Source organism: Telopea speciosissima, chromosome 8 (assembly GCF_018873765.1).
Source record: "Telopea speciosissima isolate NSW1024214 ecotype Mountain lineage chromosome 8, Tspe_v1, whole genome shotgun sequence".
NCBI classification, from domain to species: Eukaryota; Viridiplantae; Streptophyta; class Magnoliopsida; order Proteales; family Proteaceae; genus Telopea; species Telopea speciosissima.
This window is the reverse complement of record NC_057923.1, coordinates 63,091,703-63,112,284: the sequence shown is the minus strand read 5'-3', so window position 1 is coordinate 63,112,284 and position 20,582 is coordinate 63,091,703. Positions and strand designations below refer to the sequence as shown.

General features: G+C 39.4%; 1 protein-coding gene across 1 annotated transcript; it reads left to right on the top strand.

Annotated features, from left to right (window-relative positions):
* The first annotated feature begins 1,520 nt into the window (after nt 1-1,520).
* Nucleotides 1,521-17,906, top strand: LOC122638280 (Golgi apparatus membrane protein-like protein ECHIDNA). The gene is made up of 6 exons (XM_043831164.1): nt 1,521-1,676; nt 2,232-2,288; nt 2,370-2,573; nt 2,773-2,832; nt 14,931-15,057; nt 17,809-17,906. The coding sequence occupies exons 1-6, from the start codon at nt 1,662-1,664 to the stop codon at nt 17,895-17,897; spliced, it is 552 nt and encodes a 183-aa protein (XP_043687099.1). The 5' UTR covers nt 1,521-1,661; the 3' UTR covers nt 17,898-17,906.
* The last annotated feature ends 2,676 nt before the right edge of the window (nt 17,907-20,582 follow it).

Here is a 20,582-nt window from a genome sequence, read left to right as displayed (position 1 = left end):
AAACAAAGACATCAAAACTCCAAATTTTAACAGATACACCAAATTACCAAATTGCCAAATTGGCCTTATATACATGATCTTAGAATAAAAAAAATACCTTTAAATGCCATGAAATGTTAAAACCTAACCGTCCCAAAACCTCAATAAACATTAAAAAGAAAGCAAGAAACATTCAAAAAAAAAAATTGTTCTTAAAAAACCATAAGAAACTGTTCCTATGCCTATATGAAACCCTAAGATCCCGTTTGCTTGATGGGGACTTAGGTGGGGTGGAAAAATGTTGATGTGACATTTTAAAATCCCATCTCAACCTTGTTAATTTGGCTTGGGGTGATGTACTTATAAAAGTTCAATGAACAACATTAAATGCTTTGGTCGCACATCACACTTGAAAATCTCACTTCTATGCTATTTAAAGTTCAAAAAAAAAAAAGGACTTTGGTTATTGTTCATGTGAAAAATAAAAATCCCACTTTTATTCTCCAACCCAATCCATTGTGGGACCCAATCCCACAACATTCTCACCCCGTCCTCCCCGTCAAACAAACAAGGTCTAAATGCATGTATGCATGCATGGGAATTCAAATTACATGCATCGGAATTCAAATTAAGCCTGGTCGCGTGGCTCCTTTGTCTAGATATAGCAGCGCATGAAAGTACCACCCTACCATCATAAAATAAAAAAATAGCATCTATGTTGATGCCCTTGCATTGACCCCGTGCTTGTGCAGGCGCTACATGACCAGATAGTGATCTCTTACCTTTAAAAGAAAAAATCACTTATATTAGTCATAATAATGTTCAAACATTTTGTAGCATTTAGCACTTTTTGTACGTTACTTGAGAAACAATCTTTTTTGTATCAGAAACTCATATGGACATTTACCCTAGTAATACTATTTTTCTTTAATTCCCCCCCCAAAAAAAAGAGCAAACATTAAGGCCGATATCGATGCGGATCGACTACTAATATTGATGTGTATGTGGATACCGATATTAAATTCCTTTACCAAAAAAAAAATGCAATTGGATTCGACTCCTCTCCTCCAAGCCCAGCACCCAAGAGGCATCCAATGATGTTGGGCTGTTGGATGCGCGTCGGGCCTCACGCAAGCACACATTCCCTCGCGCCTAACAACCCAACATGATTGGATGCCTCCTTGTGCGCTCCCTCGACACTGGGGTTGTAGGAGAGGAGTCCGATCGTAATGATTTCCATGTATCTCCCACAAGCAAATATGAGCCTATGGGTATCTCGGAAAGCAACGATCGTTTCTCGGACAAATTTGATTCCTCTGCATGTATACGTGCAGGTACACGTACATATGAGAGGGAACCACCTATCATATTTTTACCATTTACAAGGGAAGAAGGGGTATTTATGAAAACAAAATAAACATGTGATTGACTCTAAGATGTATATTTACCTCCACCGTGCAGATGATCCATTCTTCTCCGACACCATAAGTACGCACCCATTAAACTGATTAAACGAAGGAAACTCATTTGCCCGTGCAGGGAAAAGTTAGAGCAGGGGGGGAAAGTCGGCCAAAGAGGCTGCGAGGGAAGATCTCTTGTTGGTTTTCATTTCTCATGAACAAGGAGTCGAGGAGGAGAGGAGAGCCTAGTGATATCGATAGGGCATCTGTCCATCTCTTACCATGGATCTAAACCAGGTGATTCCTCTATACAATTCCATCATCTTCAATTTCCTGCGGATCTGGGTTGCCTAGATTTCTCTGTTTTAAACGTATGTAGGACCCCACTCTTTTAGGGATAGATGAAAAGGCATCTGTTATTTCTTGCTATTTGAGTTTCGAGTTCGCTAATAATCCGTTATATCTGCGTAAGTATCCATTGATTGATTGTTTGTTTTGGGGATTTTCATTGCGACTCTCGGTTGTAATGCTATTAGTTAGACTTCCCAATATCCTTAGAGTTTCGAGTTAATGTTAATTTTTTATGAATCCATGAACTATTTGGAGTTAAATTTTGTATGGCTGAAAAATGATTCACAGGGTAAGCGATCAAAGTATCTTAATTCGTTGTTTTTTTGGCCCATTTTGTTAAGCATTTTATGATTGACCATGTCATTGCCTGGGAGTTATATTCCATGCTGCATGGTGGTAAGTGTAAGATCTTGCATCTGGGGTTCTTGAATCAAAGTTGGTTTGATGCTTGACTCATATCTTCTATTTGTTAATTAATGGGTATTTTCTTTACGTGTTCAGCCTGCAGGTGAAAATTATGCCAACCCAAAGACATGTTTCTTTCATGTGCTATTCAAGGTCCAGTGTTTCATCTTTATATTTTGATAATAACATTTTTTTTAACCCATTTAGTAACTTACTCTCTCTGAACTTTGATAGGCTGCTGCATTGGCGTTTTACATTCTTTCAGCCCTCTTCTTTGATGGCTTTGTCATCATCTTCGTCGTAACTGTTCTTCTTGCTGCTCTCGACTTTTGGGTGGTAAAGAATGTCAGTGGGCGGATATTAGTTGGTCTGAGGTGGTGGAATGAAATAAATGATTTGGGAGAGAGTGTATGGAAATTCGAATGCCTTGACCAAGAGGTTAGTTAGTAGTACCTTGTGTCAATTTTATGCAGGAATTACTTTTCTTTTCCTTCTTTGTAAAACATGTGGGAAATAACCGAAGATATGCTAGATTTTTCTTTTGGTGCAAAAGATATGCTAGATGAGTCTGCACTTTTGCAATAATTTAATCTGCATCTCATTTATTTAATATATATTGTTTTTTTTTTTTTTCTAGTCATTGTCCCGGATGAACAAGAAGGACTCATGGCTCTTCTGGTGGACGCTTTATCTCTCAGTAAGTGAACGTTCATTGAGGGTACTATCTGACTGTTCTGCCTGCAAATTAGCATCTGATTCTGTATGTGATGAATTAAGCTATTGTATTTAGTTTCTGGAAGTAAATGGAAGGACAACCGAATAGATTGGAAGAAAAATTGTCAGAATATGCATCAATAAGCAGAAATTAAAACCGTTTAAAGTTAAGAGGGCTACAAGATCTATTGTTTAGAGAAGACAAGTCTTTGGAGGTTTTCTTTTCAGTAATAATTTAGACTTGAAACTGGTTTGCTTAAACTCAGCTTGTTTTTGAGCAAATGGATGCTGAGTGTGGGATTCCTTGGAGGCTAATACCATAGAGGAGGCTGTCTGTGGAGGCATTCATGGACACCTTGTCTGATTGGATGCACAGATAAGCCAACTCAGTGGCAGATGGCTTGGCCAAGAAGAAAAATGTGCTAAGGGTCTCCATGCTTCTAAGTTTCTAGCCCCCATCATGATTATGGGCACTGGTCTATATATCTTGTAATGTCCTTGCATCAAACTTGTAATAGGGTTTTAAAAAATGAAGTATGGTAGTGAAAACACCCTATTTGAAAGAGATATTGATGTAGGAGCACTTCCTTGGACCAATGCAAATCTGTTGGGAAGCCCAGATGGAGAAGAAAACCCTTAATTTTATATTGGGTAAGATGATTAGGAGATAGAGTTAGATTTTACTTCTCTTTCTTTTAGACTACAATTAGGAAAATTTCAATTTCCTTTTTATAACATATGCTTGTAATCCTACAATTTAGACAGTTGATTCAGAATGAATTAGTTGTGAGGTAATGTGGTGTGGCGTGGCCTGCTGGCCATCGTGCTCTCTCCCCTCTTCCCAATTTCTCTCCCATCCCCATGCGAGATCCTCTTCCCCTTTCTCCTTCCTTATTTCCAGGTATGATCTCTCCCTATCTCCCTTCGTAGTTCTTTTCCCTCCTTTCTTCTTTTTTTTTTGGTTTTCTTTCCCCATCCCCTTTTCTGCGGTACTAGTTGATTTGGGAAAATTGTTTAAAATGCCAATCGGTTAAACCCAGTTTGGGCCAAGGATTTTGAAGATCTTTCTTGGTTGGAAGCAACTAATCATCAAGTCTTAGGTCGAAACTCAAAGAGGGCTGTGAGAATTAAACCTGAAACTGCTGCTGAATCTTCTTCCGCTAGTCCCAGTTTCAGTCAAGTCTTGTTTCGATAATCGTTGTTTATGGGACTAATATTGGGTGATCTTAGAAGGTCTATGGGTCAATGAACTCCACTTGAAATTTCAGTCTCATTGGTTAATGTAGATGGTGTTCAACTAAGAACCACTCTACAGTAGGATCGATGATAGGTTGCAGCAGGACATCAAATTAGAATCAAAATCAAAATTATTAACTTACTAAATAAGAACCAAACCAGCCAGCAGAAGGTCACCAAACTTAGGTGGAGTGGAGGTGATGTTGAACAGGTTCTATGCTCCAAAATTCAGCCAGTTATGATGGCTGAAGGCGGAGATATGAAGGGGACTCGAAAATAGAAACTTAGCCCTCAAAATAGAAGGTTGTACAGTATTTTACAAACCAACAGCAATCTGGGCTCCAAACAGGGATCGGGTATAGGTCCTGGTAGCAGTGACAAGCCCTCAAAATCTCAGTCCACCTGAGATCCACTGGATAGTCTTTCAAAGAAAGTTTTTTTTTTTTTTCTGTTAAAATTCTGGTTGCTGAAACAGCCTCCATGATTTGGTATATATAGGGGAAGAGGAGACTAAACATCCTCTTGAGATACATGCATTTGACATAAAGAGACTGTTGGAATTCCCAAGCTAGATGGAATTCGACACCTAAAAAATTAAAACCAATGCATAGAAAATAAAACCTAGACCCAAAACTAAAACCAAGAAATAGAAAAATGTTCTCGAGACATTGGAACTACAAACAAGAATAATTAAAGAAAACATTTAAAACTGCCTAGGAACATGAAAAGACACTTAACTAGAAACTAGAAAAATTAAAAGACACTTTGTTGGAATTGAGGAGTCACTGCTGGGATTGAAAAGTCGATAGACTGTTGTGGACTTGTGGGGCCAGACTTGGCAGTCCCAAGGGTCCACGAATTTGCTGTAAGGGACAGAATTGAAATCAGTCCAGGTTGGAAAGATCTGGCTGGGCCTGGCAGGCTGGCTGAATGCCCTGCATCAGAGTTCTTCTTTTTGAACTGTATCTGGTTCTACTGCCTGCAACTCCATTCAAGAGGTTGAAGACAACATCTATCGTAAGGTATTTTAACCTCCCTTTTCCCTTGGTTCTACTGCCTGCAACTCCATCCAAAAGGTTGAAGACTAACATCTATCGTAAGGTGTTTTAACCTCCCTTTTCCCTTGTTTCCAAGTTTCTCATCCCTTTATCTCTAACCTACTTATTTCCTTTATTTTGCTTCCATGTCTACCCCTGCTCAATAAATCCTAAACCCTTACATAGCCTTTCCTCTTTAATTTACCTAGTAACCTCTTGAAAAATATGGTTATTTATGAGTTTGCCACTTCTCCTTTGCAACCTTTGTTATATTTACCAGAACTGCCATTTTCAATCTATTTTTGCCTATTATACATTTGGGTGGGCCTATAGCGATACTGAATTAGGTTTCTGAACCCCGAGATCACCATCAATTGGGTATCAGAGCCGAACCTAAGGCTACATCATGGAAGTTGATCCATACGATTTACTCCTTTCGATTAGAGATGGTCTCCATAAACTGTAAACATGACTTTGTGGTCTCCAAACAAGAATTATTGATCTCAGGATAGGTTGTAGAAAGATTGTTGATAATAATGACCACTTCTATGATGAAATGTTGAGCATGAAAGAAGCTTTAGAGGAAATAAACGGGGTCCGACCGTCCGATCAAGATTGAACCTAAAGATTGATCGATGGTCTGATTGTAGATGTCAAGCCCCATGATTAGATTCCAATCAGAGAGATATCGCTTGCCAATGATCATTAAGAGATCGTGATGGTTTGATGCAGCAGCACTTGGTTTGTTGGACAAATATGACCAACTCTGGAAACCCAAACCTAGATGGAACTGGTCCAACCTAGGTTTTTGGTCCAACAAGGGATGGAAGTAGTTTAGTTATTTTTAAGTCTTTTATTTGCTTGGGTAGGTAATAGGCTATTTATTTTATTTTGAATTCTATTTAATTTTAGAGTTGGTTTATAAGTTAATTTCAGTCCTAATCTAATTAAGGGTCTTGTTATTTTCCTTTATGTATTTGCTTGTAGCCTTGTACTCAACGTTGAAAGACAGGATGGAATAGACAAGAATTGGGTTATGCTCTGAGTGAGTGTGTGATAGTGAGCTTCCTCCTTCCCCCTGCAACTCTGAGACCCTATCTCATATTTCTCTTCTTCCCTAACCATCTCTCCACCAATTTCGTATCAAAGCCACGAAGGATCCATCTTCCTCCCCTCCTTGCGATCTCTCTCCTCCATTCTGTTCTTCTTTTGTTTGTTGTTTCCCTTTGAGTTCCTTAACCTTGTACCCATGATACCTTATCCCAGTGGTATACACAATGCCTTCATCATACCATACCCTTTCTTCCCAAACCCACGGTACCAACTGAAACCTCAATGCCATCTGTGTAGTTACCTTGACACCCTTTCCCCTTTGATTTTCAAAAACAAACCCCATTGCCCTTCTTTTTTCCCATTGTGACATCGATCGAGACCGTTCCCCTCACTTCCTACTCCCATAGCAACCCTGCGCTATCACCATTCCACTTCCTCACAGTTAGAAACTAGGTATGGATCGATTGTAGTGAAGGAACAAGGATTTACGGCTAAGGAAGGAAGGAGAAGAGAAGTAGGAAGAAGAAGAGAAGAAGAAGAAAGAGAGTTGAGAGAAATCGTGGGTAAGTGAGAATAGACTCCACTCACCTATTTTGTTCATTAATAACTTCTAGAAAATTACATATGCTTCCTAGGGAGGTAAAAGATAAAAGGAAAAAAAGATAAAATACAACTTAACATGACTTATAATAAGCCAGTGACAAAAGTACCCCTAACAACATAAACTCTAACACTCCCCCTCAAGATGGAGAATAAATGTCATGCATTCCCAGCTTGCACTAGAGGGTATTGAATTGGTTAGGAATGAGACCTTTGGTGAAGATATCTGCCACTTGATCACCTATCTTCACAAAGGGAGTACAAATGTAACCAGAGTCCAACTTTTCTTTGATGAAGTGCCTATCAGCCTCAATGTGCTTCATTCGGTCATGTTGTACAGGATTATGAGCAATACTTATAGCAGCCTTGTTATCACGATAGATCCGCATAGGTCCCTCAAAGTCGAACCAAACCTTGAATCAACCGCCTCAGCCATATGGGTTCACACACTCTATGAGCCATGACTCTAAATTCTGCCTCTGCAGGATCTAGCTACAACTAGTAGATTGGAGATGTAGATTGGTGCCACTATCGAAACAAAAACTTGACTCTTGTGAACTGCAATGACCAATTATGCAGCATGGTGTTCGATAGTGGTAGTTGTATTAATGTGGTCTCTGAAAACACTGTTCGTAAGCTGGGATTGCAACAGAGTATGCACATGATAGAAATTTGAGAGTAATTAGAGAAATTCGACTAAGGATATAAAACTTGGGAAGAATAAAATCAAGGGTTAGGGTTTAATCAACAGAATCTATATGCTGAAATCAATTGAAAAACAGAGTATGCACAGGAGCTTTAGATCTGGAATTAAATTCTCATCTGTACTTACTTGATGATTGGGATTGGATACATGATGAAAGAATAGTCCATCCTCTTGAAATCAGATAACAAAACACCAGCAGCAACAATGGTTCTTGATCTGTCGATCAGAATTCAGACGCACACAATACTTGGTGGTAGAACAGAGAAAAGGGTAGAATAAACCTATCGCAGGTACAGGGTATCCCACCCAATCTATCTCTCACAGAACTCTAAGGTCATTGACAACTTAAACTTTTGTTGAGATAGGCTACTTACCCGATTGGGGTAATTAGTCCTAGTTATATTTGGTTTTGTCTTTCCTTTATTTTTCTCTTTTTATTGTTTTTCCCTCAGCCGATCTCTATTTTGGTATTCCTAGTTGGATTAGGAATTCCTAATAGGATTAGGCTGAGGTGGCATTCCTATTCCTACTTTGATTATTTGTAATTCAGTTTATTATAAATAAAGGGCCTGTGTGATCTATTTTGATCACTCAAGCATTCAGATCTCACAGCTGTTTACATGGTATCAGAGCCTGTTTTGATCTAATAAACAGCCTTCTCAGTTTTTTGGTTTTTTTTCTTCCCTCCCCTCCACGGTTTCTAGCTCTCTTCTCTATCACTCTCGGCTCTTCTCTCTCATTCAGGGCAGCATCTATGAGGTGAATCTGCTAAGGATTTAGATGCTGCTCTCCATATCACCTCATTGAAGACTTCAGATCATTGGTGTGCCCTAATTCTGCCGGCAGAGCTTCTCCAACCTTGAAGATCAATTTCTGAATACAATTGCAAATCGATTCTTCCTTTTGTTTTGGGTTTTTTCTGCTAATACTTGGTGCACACCTCCTTTGTTTGAAGACTGCAGGAGTAGATCACAATCAATTCAGATCCAGCCCTGCAATTTCTCCAAACCCAGGTTTTCCTAATTTTTTTCAAATTAGGGTTTCTCATTGGCTCATCCAACAGTGCTGTTTTTTGGAGGATATATTCCCCACTTCCAGAGGAGTACTCGACCTGTTTTTCAGCCTATTCTGACTGCTGAAAGTGCTGCAATTTCAAAACCCTAATTGGAGTCGACCTGTTGGAGGTTGATCTTCTGTTTGCTGACTGATTTAAGATAACCTTCTTCATCTCCATTGCATATCAGGCACCATGCCTGATTCTGATGTATCTACTGGTTCGGATGATCAAGTCACTTCTGGACCTGATGCACAAACTCGACAAGAGTATCTTCCCTTTGCTGCCTCCATCAAACTTGATGGAATTAACTGTCTCATGTGGTCCAGATCAACCTATCTCATCATTGCTGGCCGTGGTCTCAGGCCACTTTATCGGTACTTCAGAAAACCTTCTCTTGCAGGTCCTCTGACTCGATGGATCTCTAATGACTCTCGTGTCATGGCCTTTCTTCTGAATTCTATGCAACAAGATCTTGCCAATGGCTATTTACTTCTAGAGACTGCTGCCCGATATGGATGATCGCCAAAGAAACTTATGGACAGATTGGTAACGATGCTCGGTTTATGAATTACGGAAAAAATTCATGAAACCACTCAGACGGACCTCTCTATTTCCAAGTATTATGCTCTCCTACGAAGTCTATGGCAACAATCGGATCATTACACGATTACCAGCCCACTAATCCTACCGATATTGCTGCCTATCGCAAGCATGTTGACAAAATCGAGTATATGATTTCCTCTTGGATTAAATGTGGAATATGATCGATTCGGGTCCAGTACTCAGCGGGATCCCTTTTCCTACTTTGGAACAGTCCTATGCCTTAGTACATATCAAGAAAGCAGCGGACTGCTATGTTACACACTCCCACCAGTGATCGATCGCTCTAAAAATCGCGCCACTCGCTGTTCCTACATGATGGGCTTTCTACTAGTAGTGACTCTTCTAAAGTAACCGTGAAGTTTGAACATTGTAATAGGCCATATCATACCAAGGCCACTTGTTGGAAACTCCATGGTAAACCGGCTAACTTTGAAGCTAAACGTGCTGCCCGGAAGTCGAAAAACAAAGCCAATCATACTGAGGTTGTCGTTGCTACTCCTACTACTGACACTGGTCTATCCAAGGAAGAACTTCAAGCGTTCCGTCGTATGTTACAGGTTTCCGCTGCTTCTACTACATCGACTCTTGCTGGTTCTTCCACCAATCCAGGTTCAAATTTTGTCCATTCAGGTATTTCCTTTGTTGGTCATTGTGCATCGGTAGTCTCCTCTCCCTGGATCATATACTCCGGTGTCACTGATCATATGACTGGATCCTCCGGCCTCTTTACTCGTTACTCTCCTACATCTGGTAAAGATAAAGTACGGGTGGCTGATGGTTCTCTCTCTTCTATCTTTGGGAAGGGCTCTATTAGTCGCACTCCTTCCTTAACTTTATCCTCTGTTTTACATCTTCCTAAATTTAGCACTAATCTTCTTTCCATCAGTAGTCTTACCCGTGATTTAAATTGCAAAGTAACTTTTTTTCCTTCTCACTGTGTGTTTCAGGATCTGGCAACGAGGGCGACGATTGGATGTGGTAAGATGCATGGTGGATTGTACCTGCTTGATAATGGGAGTCCTACTTCACCACCATCTTTGGCTTCTCCCATACATCAAAGCTCGTTAGTTATTTCTGAACTTCAACAATGGCATAACAAACTAGGTCACCCCCCTTTAGGAACATTATCCCGTTTATTTCCAGCATTAGCTAAAGAATGTCATAGAAACGAATTTTTTTGTGAAACCTGTGTTTTGGCTAAACAACATCGTTCTACTTATCCCATTTCTAATAAAAGAAGTTCTTCTCCTTTTAATCTTATTCATTCTGATGTTTGGGGTCCTAGCCGAAACCATCTCTTAAAGGCCATCGTTGGTTTGTTTCCTTGATTGATTGTTATTCTAGGAGTATGTGGGTCTATTTAATGCATAATAAAAGTGATGTTTTTTCTTGTTTTCAAAATTTTCATAGGATGATTCAGACCCAATACAATGCCACTCTCAAGATATTGAGGAGTGACAATGGTAAAGAATACATGGATGGTCAATTCCACCACTACCTTGCTGCCCATGGTATACTCCATCAAACCAGTTGTGTCGATACCCCAGCTCAAAATGGTGTGGCTGAAAGGAAAAATCGCCACCTCCTTGAGGTGACTCGGGTTATTATGTTTGCCCATTCTGTCCCTTCCCAATATTGGGGAGATGCTGACCTGACTGCTGCCTATCTCATCAATAGGCTCCCTACCCGAGTCCTTGACTCTGACACCCTTTCCTCTTTACTGTTGGGTTCTTTCTCCTTTGTCGTCCCACCAAAGGTTTTTGGTTGTGTCTGTTATGTTCGGGATACCCGCTCCCCTGGTAAGCTCGAACCCCGTGGGGTCCGTTGTATTTTCTTGGGATATTCTCCATCCCAAAAGGGATATAAGTGTTACCATCCTCCTACACGTCGTACCTTCACCAGTATGGATGTTGTCTTTCATGAAACTCTCTCCTATTATCAATCCACACCTCTTCAGGGGGAGACTTTCAGTGAAGATGTGATGGTTGACCTTCCGGTACAGACCCAGACCCGGGTCCAAGTCCAACTACCTGTTGATCCCACCCCTCAACCGACTATTGCTTCCTCCCCTCTTCCCTCTGATGGTTCCCCACCGGATTTTCCCCAAGGGGAGAACTTAGAAGATGCTGAAAATCCTATTGGTGGCAATTCCCTTCAGGGGGAGATGACTTCAGTCCCACAAACCATTAAGGAATTTCAGAAGAAAATTAACAACTCTAATCTCAAAACCTATCACAGGGGACATTCCAAATACAAGCAACTCCCATCCACTATAGCACCAGCACCACCACAGTTGTCGGCCCTGGAACCAGATCAATCTCCAGGTAACATATCTTCTCCTTCGTCTCCTGATTTACCTATTGCTCATCGTAAAGGGGTATTCGGGCCTGTACCCAGCACCCCATTTCTCATGTTGTCTCTTATGACTCTCTTTCTCCATCATTTCGTACATTTGTCTCTTCTCTTTCTTCTGTTTGTATTCCCCAAAATTGGCAGGAAGCTTTTACAGATGGAAAGTGGAAAGCAGCAATGATGGAAGAAATGCAAGCCTTAAAAAAGAATGATACATGGGAACTTGTGGTCCTTCCTCCAGGAAAGAAACCAGTTGGATGTAAGTGGGTGTTTGTGGTGAAACAGAAGGTAGATGGCACTGTGGATCGATACAAAGCACGTTTGGTTGCAAAGGGATTTACTCAGACTTATGGGATCGATTATCAGGAGATTTTTGTACCAGTTGCGAAATTAAACACCGTTAGAGTGCTACTTTCTTGTGTAGTGAATCTTGGCTGGGAGTTACAACAATTAGATGTGAAGAATGCCTTCCTCCATGGAGAACTTGACGAGGAAGTGTATATGGACATTCCACCGGGTTTCTCTTGTGATAAAACCAGCGGGAAAGTTTGTAAATTGAAGCGTGCTTTATATGGGTTGAAACAGTCCCCCGGTGCTTGGTTTGGACGATTTCACAAGGCAATGGTCTCTGCAGGTTATGAGCAGAGCAATGCTGATCATACCTTATTTATCAAGAAAAATGGTGAAAAGGTAACCCTCCTAATAGTTTATGTGGATGATATTGTGGTGACTGAGAATGACGATCATGAAATCACCCAGTTGAAGACTTACCTTGGGTGAGAATTTGAAATAAAGGATCTGGGAAAACTAAAGCACTTTCTAGGGATAGAAGTTGCTCGGTCTTCTAAAGGCATCTTTCTTTCTTAAAGAAAGTACATCCTAGATTTATTGACCGAGACTGGGATGCTAGGGTGTCATCCTTCTGATACACCTATGGATGCTACTACCAGACTTAAAGAAAAGGAGGGAACTCCTGTCGACAAAGGTCGTTATCAGAGATTGGTTGGTAAGCTCATTTATCTGTCTCATACAAGACCTGACATAGCAATATCTGTGAGTATGGTTAGTCAGTTCATGTATGATCCACATTCCTCTCACATGGATGCTGTTATCTGGATCCTTCGATATTTAAAATCAGCACGGGGTAAAGGTATTCTTTTGTCTCTGAATGGTTATCTGCGTGTCGAAGCATATACTGATGTAGATTGGGCTGGTTCCTCTGACAGAAAGTCCATTTCTGGATATTGTTCATTTGTTGGTGGCAATCTTGTTACGTGGCGTAGTAAAAAGCAGAACGTAGTGGCAAGGTCTAGTGCTGAAGCCAAGTTTCGTGCTATGGCACAAGGTATTTGTGAGATGTTATGGCTCAAAGGTTTATTGCAAGATATTGGTACTCCGGTTCATCTTCCCATGATGTTATATTGTGACAACAAGGCTGCTATTAGCATTGCTCACAACCCTGTTCAGCATGATCGTACCAAGCATGTGGAGGTTGATAGGCATTTTATTAAAGAAAAGTTGGAAGGAGGGCTGGTGTGTGTTCCTTTTGTGCAATCTGCTGACCGGCTTGCTGATGTGTTCACTAAAGGTTTAAGTGGAAAGGTTTTTCATCCTATTCTGGTCAAGTTGGGTATGGTTGATATTTATGCTCCAACTTGAGGGGGAGTGTTGAGATAGGCTACTTACCCGATTGGGGTAATTAGTCCTAGTTATATTAGGTTTTGTCTTTCCTTTATTTTTCTCTTTTTATTGTTTTTTCCCTCAGCTGATTAGGAATTCCTAATAGGATTAGGCTGAGGTGGCATTCCTATTCCTACTTTGATTATTTGTAATTCAGTTTATCATAAATAAAGGGCCTGTGTGATCTATTTTGATCACTCAAGCATTCAGATCTCACAGCTGTTTACAACTTTCAATTAATCAAATCGTATGTGGCTGAGCAGCCTTACATTGTTTGTATAGACTGAAAAATAAACTCCTAATCAAACTATGAATAGGAGTGTTTACAACTTAGCTGAAAATAAAAACAACTATTAAATAACTTCTCATACTTATACTAGGATTGAAAGTAAAGCTAATAAGCTACTGCTAAGCCTAATCCGGTATCCCTACCTTGTGTCCACATTTTAGGCCTATTAAAGTGGCCCATTACAAAGAAAACACATGGAATCAAAGGCCCAATACATATATAACCCATCCCAAGGCTTTCCCCCCCCCCCCCCCAATAAAATAAGCCCTTTAGGTGACTTATCTGCATCACTGTTAGAATCAAACCTGAAACTGCTGCTGACTCTGTCTTCCGCTAGCGCCAGTTTCGGTCAAGTTTTTGTTTCGAGGATCCTTGTTTATGGGACTAATATTGGGTGATTTTAGGAGGTCTATGGGTCAGTGAACTCCACCTGAAATTTCAGCCTCATTTGTTGTCATTGGAGGGAGTTCTTCTCTTCGAACTCCATCTGGTTCTACCACCTGAAACTCCATTCAAGAGGTTGAAGACAACCTGAGAAAAACCATCTGGTTCTACCACCTAAAACTCCATTCAAGAAGGTTGAAGACAACCTCTATCGTGAGGTATTTTAGCCTCCCTTTTTCCTAGTTTCCAAATTAACCCCTCGCATTATCTCTAATCTACTTATGTCCTTTAAATACCTCTATCGTGAGGTATTTTATTTTTCGTCAAGTCTACCCTTGCTCAATAAATCCTTAACCCTTCCATATCCATTTCTCTTTAACTTACCTAGTAACCCCTTGAGAAATCTGGTTATTCACAAGTTTTCCACTTCCCCTTCGCAACCTTTGTTATATTTATCAGAACTGCCATTTTTTCTCTCTACTTTTGCCTATTACACATTTGGGTGGGCCCATAGTGATATCAAATAGGGTTTCCGAACCCCAGGGTCGCCATCAGGTATTTGATATAAAATTAAACCTGTATGATGTTAATTGTATGCATGAAGATGAATTGAATAAGTTTGTTTATTTTGTGAACACAGTGCACATGTGTCTATACTTTGCCTGACTGCATGGTTAAAGAGATCGTGATTGATTGGTTCTTGGATTGGACCATATTGTCAGAAACATTGGCAGTAATGGATTGATCCAGCTGGTGGATCATACAATCCACTACGTATTCAATTTTGGATTGGTTCTAGACATTCCTTGAAACCATGGTTTTTTTCCCACTTGTACAGGTGGCATGCCAGAGCCTTGGTGTGTGGAAGTTTAAACTACACTTCCAGGCTTTTGAGCGGTTCAACATTGGGAGCTGTAGTCATGCATGATTTCACTTTCTAAGTGCAAAATATTTAATTAAACTTTACCTGGCAACATACGGAAACCAGCATAAAAATTAAGCCATATACTGCTATGTAACTATAAATATGTCACCTCTCTTTGAGCATTGTAATCTGATGGATGGATGTCTTCTTATTGTTCAGGCAGTTGCATGGATCTTCCTTGGTATATTTTCACTCATAAGATTTCAAGCAGATTACCTCCTAGTTGTGGGAGTTTGTTTGAGCCTCAACATTGCAAATATTATTGGATTCACTAAATGTCGCAAAGGTAAACAATTATTCCATGTTCTATCCTGTTCAGTTGTCAATAGACTTATGCATTACTTAATACCTAAGTGCCTTTTGTTCTGCATTACATGTCCACAGTCCACTTAACTCTTTGCTTTTGGATGCAATACACCAACAGTTGCTTTTTTAGCCATCATCGGGTTGTTGATGATCGTGCCCTAGTTTTGGTCTTCTCTTTAAACATGGTGGATTATCTATGTCAGGGAATCAGCTGTCATGATAGATTTAGATTACCGTTTCTTTCTGTTGATTACTTGATTTGGTTATCAGTAGCTGAGTTGGTTCTGAATTTGCATTATGGAGATCTGTGCTATCCAACCGCTTACATAATCACCAAATTTCATGTTGTGCATGTTTGGCTAAGCCTCTCGGGCTTTTGCTTCTCACAATCCTCAAGATGAAAATCTCTAGAAAGTGGATCCAATGAGAAGCCAGGGATTTGGAATCCTTCCCTCCAAAGCCAGGATCCTCCCCCCCTTCTGGGCTTCTGCTTCTCATACAGAAGTGGGGAGCAAGAAGTAGCCAAATGTGCTACTTAGCTACTTGCAGTCTTGCACATAAAAGATGAACAGGTTCTGTGATTTATTCATGTAACGCTACAGTGTTGGTCATTCGATGGCTCCTGTTAGAAACTAGCTTATATCCAATCACATTTATAGGGCTTTACGTGAACTCCCTGTATTTTTTCCAGTCTTTCATTTATTCTGAAATGAATTTCGTACTTAAATTATATGAAGATATCTCACAGTGTTTCATGTGGACCTATATGCTTGTAGTAGATGCTTAAGTTTTCCAGAGGGTTACATGGATTTGTTCATGTAAAGTTGTGAACTTATCGTACCAAAAAGAAAAAGTTGTGAACTTAAATCTTGAGGAACACTTAACTTAGTTTGTAGGGTATATGCATCAATGGATAAGATTCCATCCTCTTAAATTGATTCATTTGAACAATTGTCACTGGGTCTGTACTTTTGGATCTTTTCTCATCTAGGCAGTCATTTTTAGTTTTAGTTTCATCTCAGTTGTTTACATAGTACTAAAACTCGGGTCTCAGTACCAACTCGGTCCTTGGAAAAACCAAGTCGAGTCGAGATCTCGCCGAGATCTCACCGAGTTGGTGCATTTTTTTTTTTTCCCGACTCGAAGCCTCAAGTCGGTGGGTTTTAGACCTAGTTTGGGTCTGAAACTTGGTATTCAGCCTATTTTAGGCCATTTAAACACAATGGCACTATCAGATTTGCAAAAACAAAGTCCAAATACAAGTTTCAATTCGGACCATAGGTTGGTAGGCGATGGCGTACTAAAATACCCTACTCTACACATAATTTAGTAATAGAAAGCAAGCAAAACATTCAATTAATAGCTAAACAACTTAAGTAAGCAAAAGTGGAGTTGAATTATCAAATATGCAGCTGAATCTTGCAAAAGTGGAGTTGAAAAATCCTTCAAATTTGTGATGAATCTTGCAATAGTGGAGTTAAATCTTCAAATGTACAGCTGAAACACAGTTCAATGCTTGAAATCTATCCAAAAAATGAAGTAACAGAGTAGTTTTGGGGAGAAGAGGTCTCGGTTTTGCAAAGAAGAGAGAATTTTGGGGGTTTTGGACAGAACTCGCCGAGATATATCGAGTTTTGTCGAATTAGGTGGGGTATTTAAGTGGTAGATGGGTAAAAATATGGGCCGAAACCGAGATCCGATATCTTGCCGAGGCGAGATATCGGCGAGATTTTGCACTTTTGAGACTTGCCTCTAGTCTCGTCTCGGGTCTTCAAAAAACCGAGAAACTCGGCGAGATCTCGCGAGTTTTTGAACTATGGTTGCTTAACTGTTTCTGATTGGAGGGCAAGGATCCATGTAGCTGACCCCATTTAGTTGGGATATAGCTGAGTTATTGTTGTTTTTAGTTGTTTGACTGTTTAACTATTATATCTCCAATTTATGTAAGTTTGCTAATAGGCAAGATCACTTTGTGATTAGCTTCCATATTTTGATTTTTGTCAAATAGGAGATTTCTGATACAGGTGGAAGGTGCTTTGGGTGAACAATATTGGAGCTGAAACTTCTCTTTTATAAAACTCATAAAAAAAATCCCCATCTTCTATATTTTGCTTTATTATCAATTTAAGGAGTTACCTGATTGATTAATATTAAGGAAGATTTAGCTGTTCTTGTTCCAGAACTTAAATTGTTTCCCTCACATAAACAACACACACTGGTTAGACATAAAAATCGATATGTTTTGTTTTCAAGACCTGGTTCATATGTTTCCTGGTTGATCAGATGCAAGCTAATTGAGTGCTGATACACAAAAGAAGATGCAGAGCTTTTTATGAGCACCAAAAAGAGGAATATACAACTAAAAACAAAGTCAAGAAGTGTTTTATATTTATTGTCGTTGGTGATGTGTTGTTGGCATGTGTTAGGTGGGAAAAATATACTGTCAATAGCTAGAATGAATGGAGCATTTGCATGCAGTGTTGCTTTATATTGTCTCTGTTTTAATGAAGTCCTTATTCATCCAATAAGGAATGGTTTTAGCAAATTAGGATTCTGAAGTGATCACTAGAAAGCTGATGACAAATGGATATTAGATTTTATTATGTCCAAATAAGAAAGTGCTTACGACAAATTGTAGATTGCCAGCATATATTTCCTCTTTCCAGTCATCACTTGATGCATTATTGTACTCCTTAACATGATGCTGAACTTAATATTTTCCTTCCTTCAGATGCCAAGAAGCAGATTCAAGCATTTGCCTCCCAGACAATTGCATCCCATGTCTCATCAACGCTCCAGTCAGCATTTAGTGTTGTCTGAGCTGTTGATAAAGAAAAAGAAAAGATGGAAATAAGATGGATTTGACAGCACAATTGATATGTTTAGAGTTGAGACATTGAAGAGGTTTCGCTTGATCTGGTTCTCAACTGTTCTTTGGTGCTTCCCCAACTTTTGTAGTCTACCTTGAAATATACTCTGTATAGGTGTTCCTTTTGTTGTTTGAAATTTTTTTGCTACAGTTTTATTAATTCTCACCAATTCCATTATCTTGGTTCACTACTTTGGGATTTTCTAATGTTCTGTATATTAAGAACTATATAGAGTTTGTTAGGGAAGAAAAAGATTCACTTTTGTATCTAAGATTCTCATCGGTTGAATTGTTTTCAGTCTCTTATTGGTAACTAACAGCTGGTTTACTAAAACCACATAGAGCACCCATCTCAGCCAAGATGTTTCAGGACCCATCGTTCTCAACAACATTGGCACCTAATCTAGGATTGTATGTTTACTAGGGAAGCAATTGAGGATAGAGACTCTTGGAGGGGTTCTTCATCCAAAGTCTTTCCTCTAACACCAATCTTCCAGCCATTTCCAAATGGCATTGGGAAGATAATTGCAAATTGAGGGGAGAGATCAGAGAAGCAAACCAAGTTGCTCTGGCCTCTTGCCAATTGAGAAGGTAGTGGATGGTAGAATCAATTTCCCCTTATAAGGTTCCGTTTGTTTTGGCATAAAATTTTAACTTTTCTTTGTAAATATTAAGTTGTGCATGTTGAAAAAAATTTTAATGTTTGTTTTCATTAAAAAAAAAAAAAAAAAAAATTGGAAATTTTACATTTAAACTTTTTTGAAATAAAAATTTTCAAGTAAAATTTAAGAAAATTTTACGTCAAAACAAACGGAACGTTAGCAATCTTGCAGCACACAGTGATGATGGAGATTCTCATGAGACACCTCCATATGAAGTCCTTGGTAATATGGCTGTTTTCAGTTGTCTGGATGCAGGGAAGAGGATTGGAAAGTAAAAGTAGAAAATGAAGAAAAAAAGGTAGGAGTAGAGAAATTCTGTTTTTGAGCAATATGTTCGGAGGGTCTGGTTCCTACACATCCGTAGTATAACCCTTTCCTACATTCCCACTTTAAAAGCCAATAAGCGTCACATGGCAGGTCACGTGGGTCCAAATTTTGTGGGTTTCAACCGTCCCATGCTCAATTTATGACTGCACTCATATTTGGCTTGAAGGAAATATTTTCCTTTCCCATTTATTTTACTGGCCGTTGTCCATCGTAAGAATGTCTAAATTCATTCCCTTGGCAAAATGGGAGACATTCAGTTTATTACCCAAGAAAACAAAAGAGGAGATATTCTTCATTGAATGATGTACAATGCATCATTATATTACACTGTTACCATTTGATGTGGACCATATAAGACAAAGATAATAACATCAATGGACAATGCATAGATTTATATGATGTCATTTTTACCACTCTCACCCTTATTGTAAAAAAGATGAAAGATTCGATATGCTTATAGTCTCACTGTAATCAGTTAAACAAAGCAAAACTCAAAAAAAAAATCATTAAATTGGAAGAAATAAGAGTTGAGTAACTGTTGTGTTGGAAAACTTTTTTTTGTGCTATTAATTACGTATCGGCAAAATCTTGTTGTAATTAAAATTGGTGAAAAAAGATATTGTAACTTTACTTTTTACCCTTTTAGCATAATACACGTGTACTAAAAAAATATATGTAAGACAATGGCAATACTCTCTCTTATCTTTATTTAAAGAATTTTTGGAAATAAGACAAGGGTAGTCAAAACAAGTTACTTCTTAGCTCACTGCTTTGATTATATAAGATGCACCCCTTATATATGTCATTCTTTGATCAATTCAATTAGAAGACAAAGGTAGTGATATCATTGGATGGTACACAAATTTATGGGTAAGAAATCGCTATCTCGCTGTACCAATGCGAGGGCCAATGAGAACACACACAAGAGCATCAACATAGATGTGATTTTTGATTTTATGACGGCCAAGGTGGTACTCTGGGCGCAGGAGCCATGAGACCAAGTAGCGGTATTTTTCCCTCAATTTATATAGGCGAAACTTTCTTTACTCATAGAAAAGGAAGAATTCTTTCACCATGGCTGAAGTGACCCATGATTGGAATCTTGGATCATTGTTACAGTTTCACCACCTATTTACGAGGTCAAAACTATCCTTCCCTATGGCCATATGATGGATGCAACTATGGCTATAGTGAGAGATGGGTGAAAGGCAGTCTGTGGACCTTTATCCGCTATTGTAACTGGAGCGCTGCTGTGCGCATCGTGCAGCGCAGCAGTGGCCATGTGTGCATAGTGGGGCCCACTATGCACACATGGCCGCTGCTGCGCTGCACGATGGGCACAACAGCACTCCAGTTACAGCAGCAGATAAAAATTCGGCAATCTGTCCATTCATAGAAGACAAAGAAGACTGCCTCTCTCAGTGAAATAGGGTACGTTGCATCCGGATGATGAATGCAACTATGCCTATGGTGAAAGATGTGTGAAAGACAGTCTGTCCATTCATTGAAGACAAAGAAGACTGCCTCTCTCTGTGAAATAGGATAAGTTTGTTATAAACTTTATCTGGAAAAAGGGTTGAGTAAACTAGCGGTATACAATAAGCTAGCACCCTATGTGTCTATCTCTCGGTAAAAGAGTCATTTCAA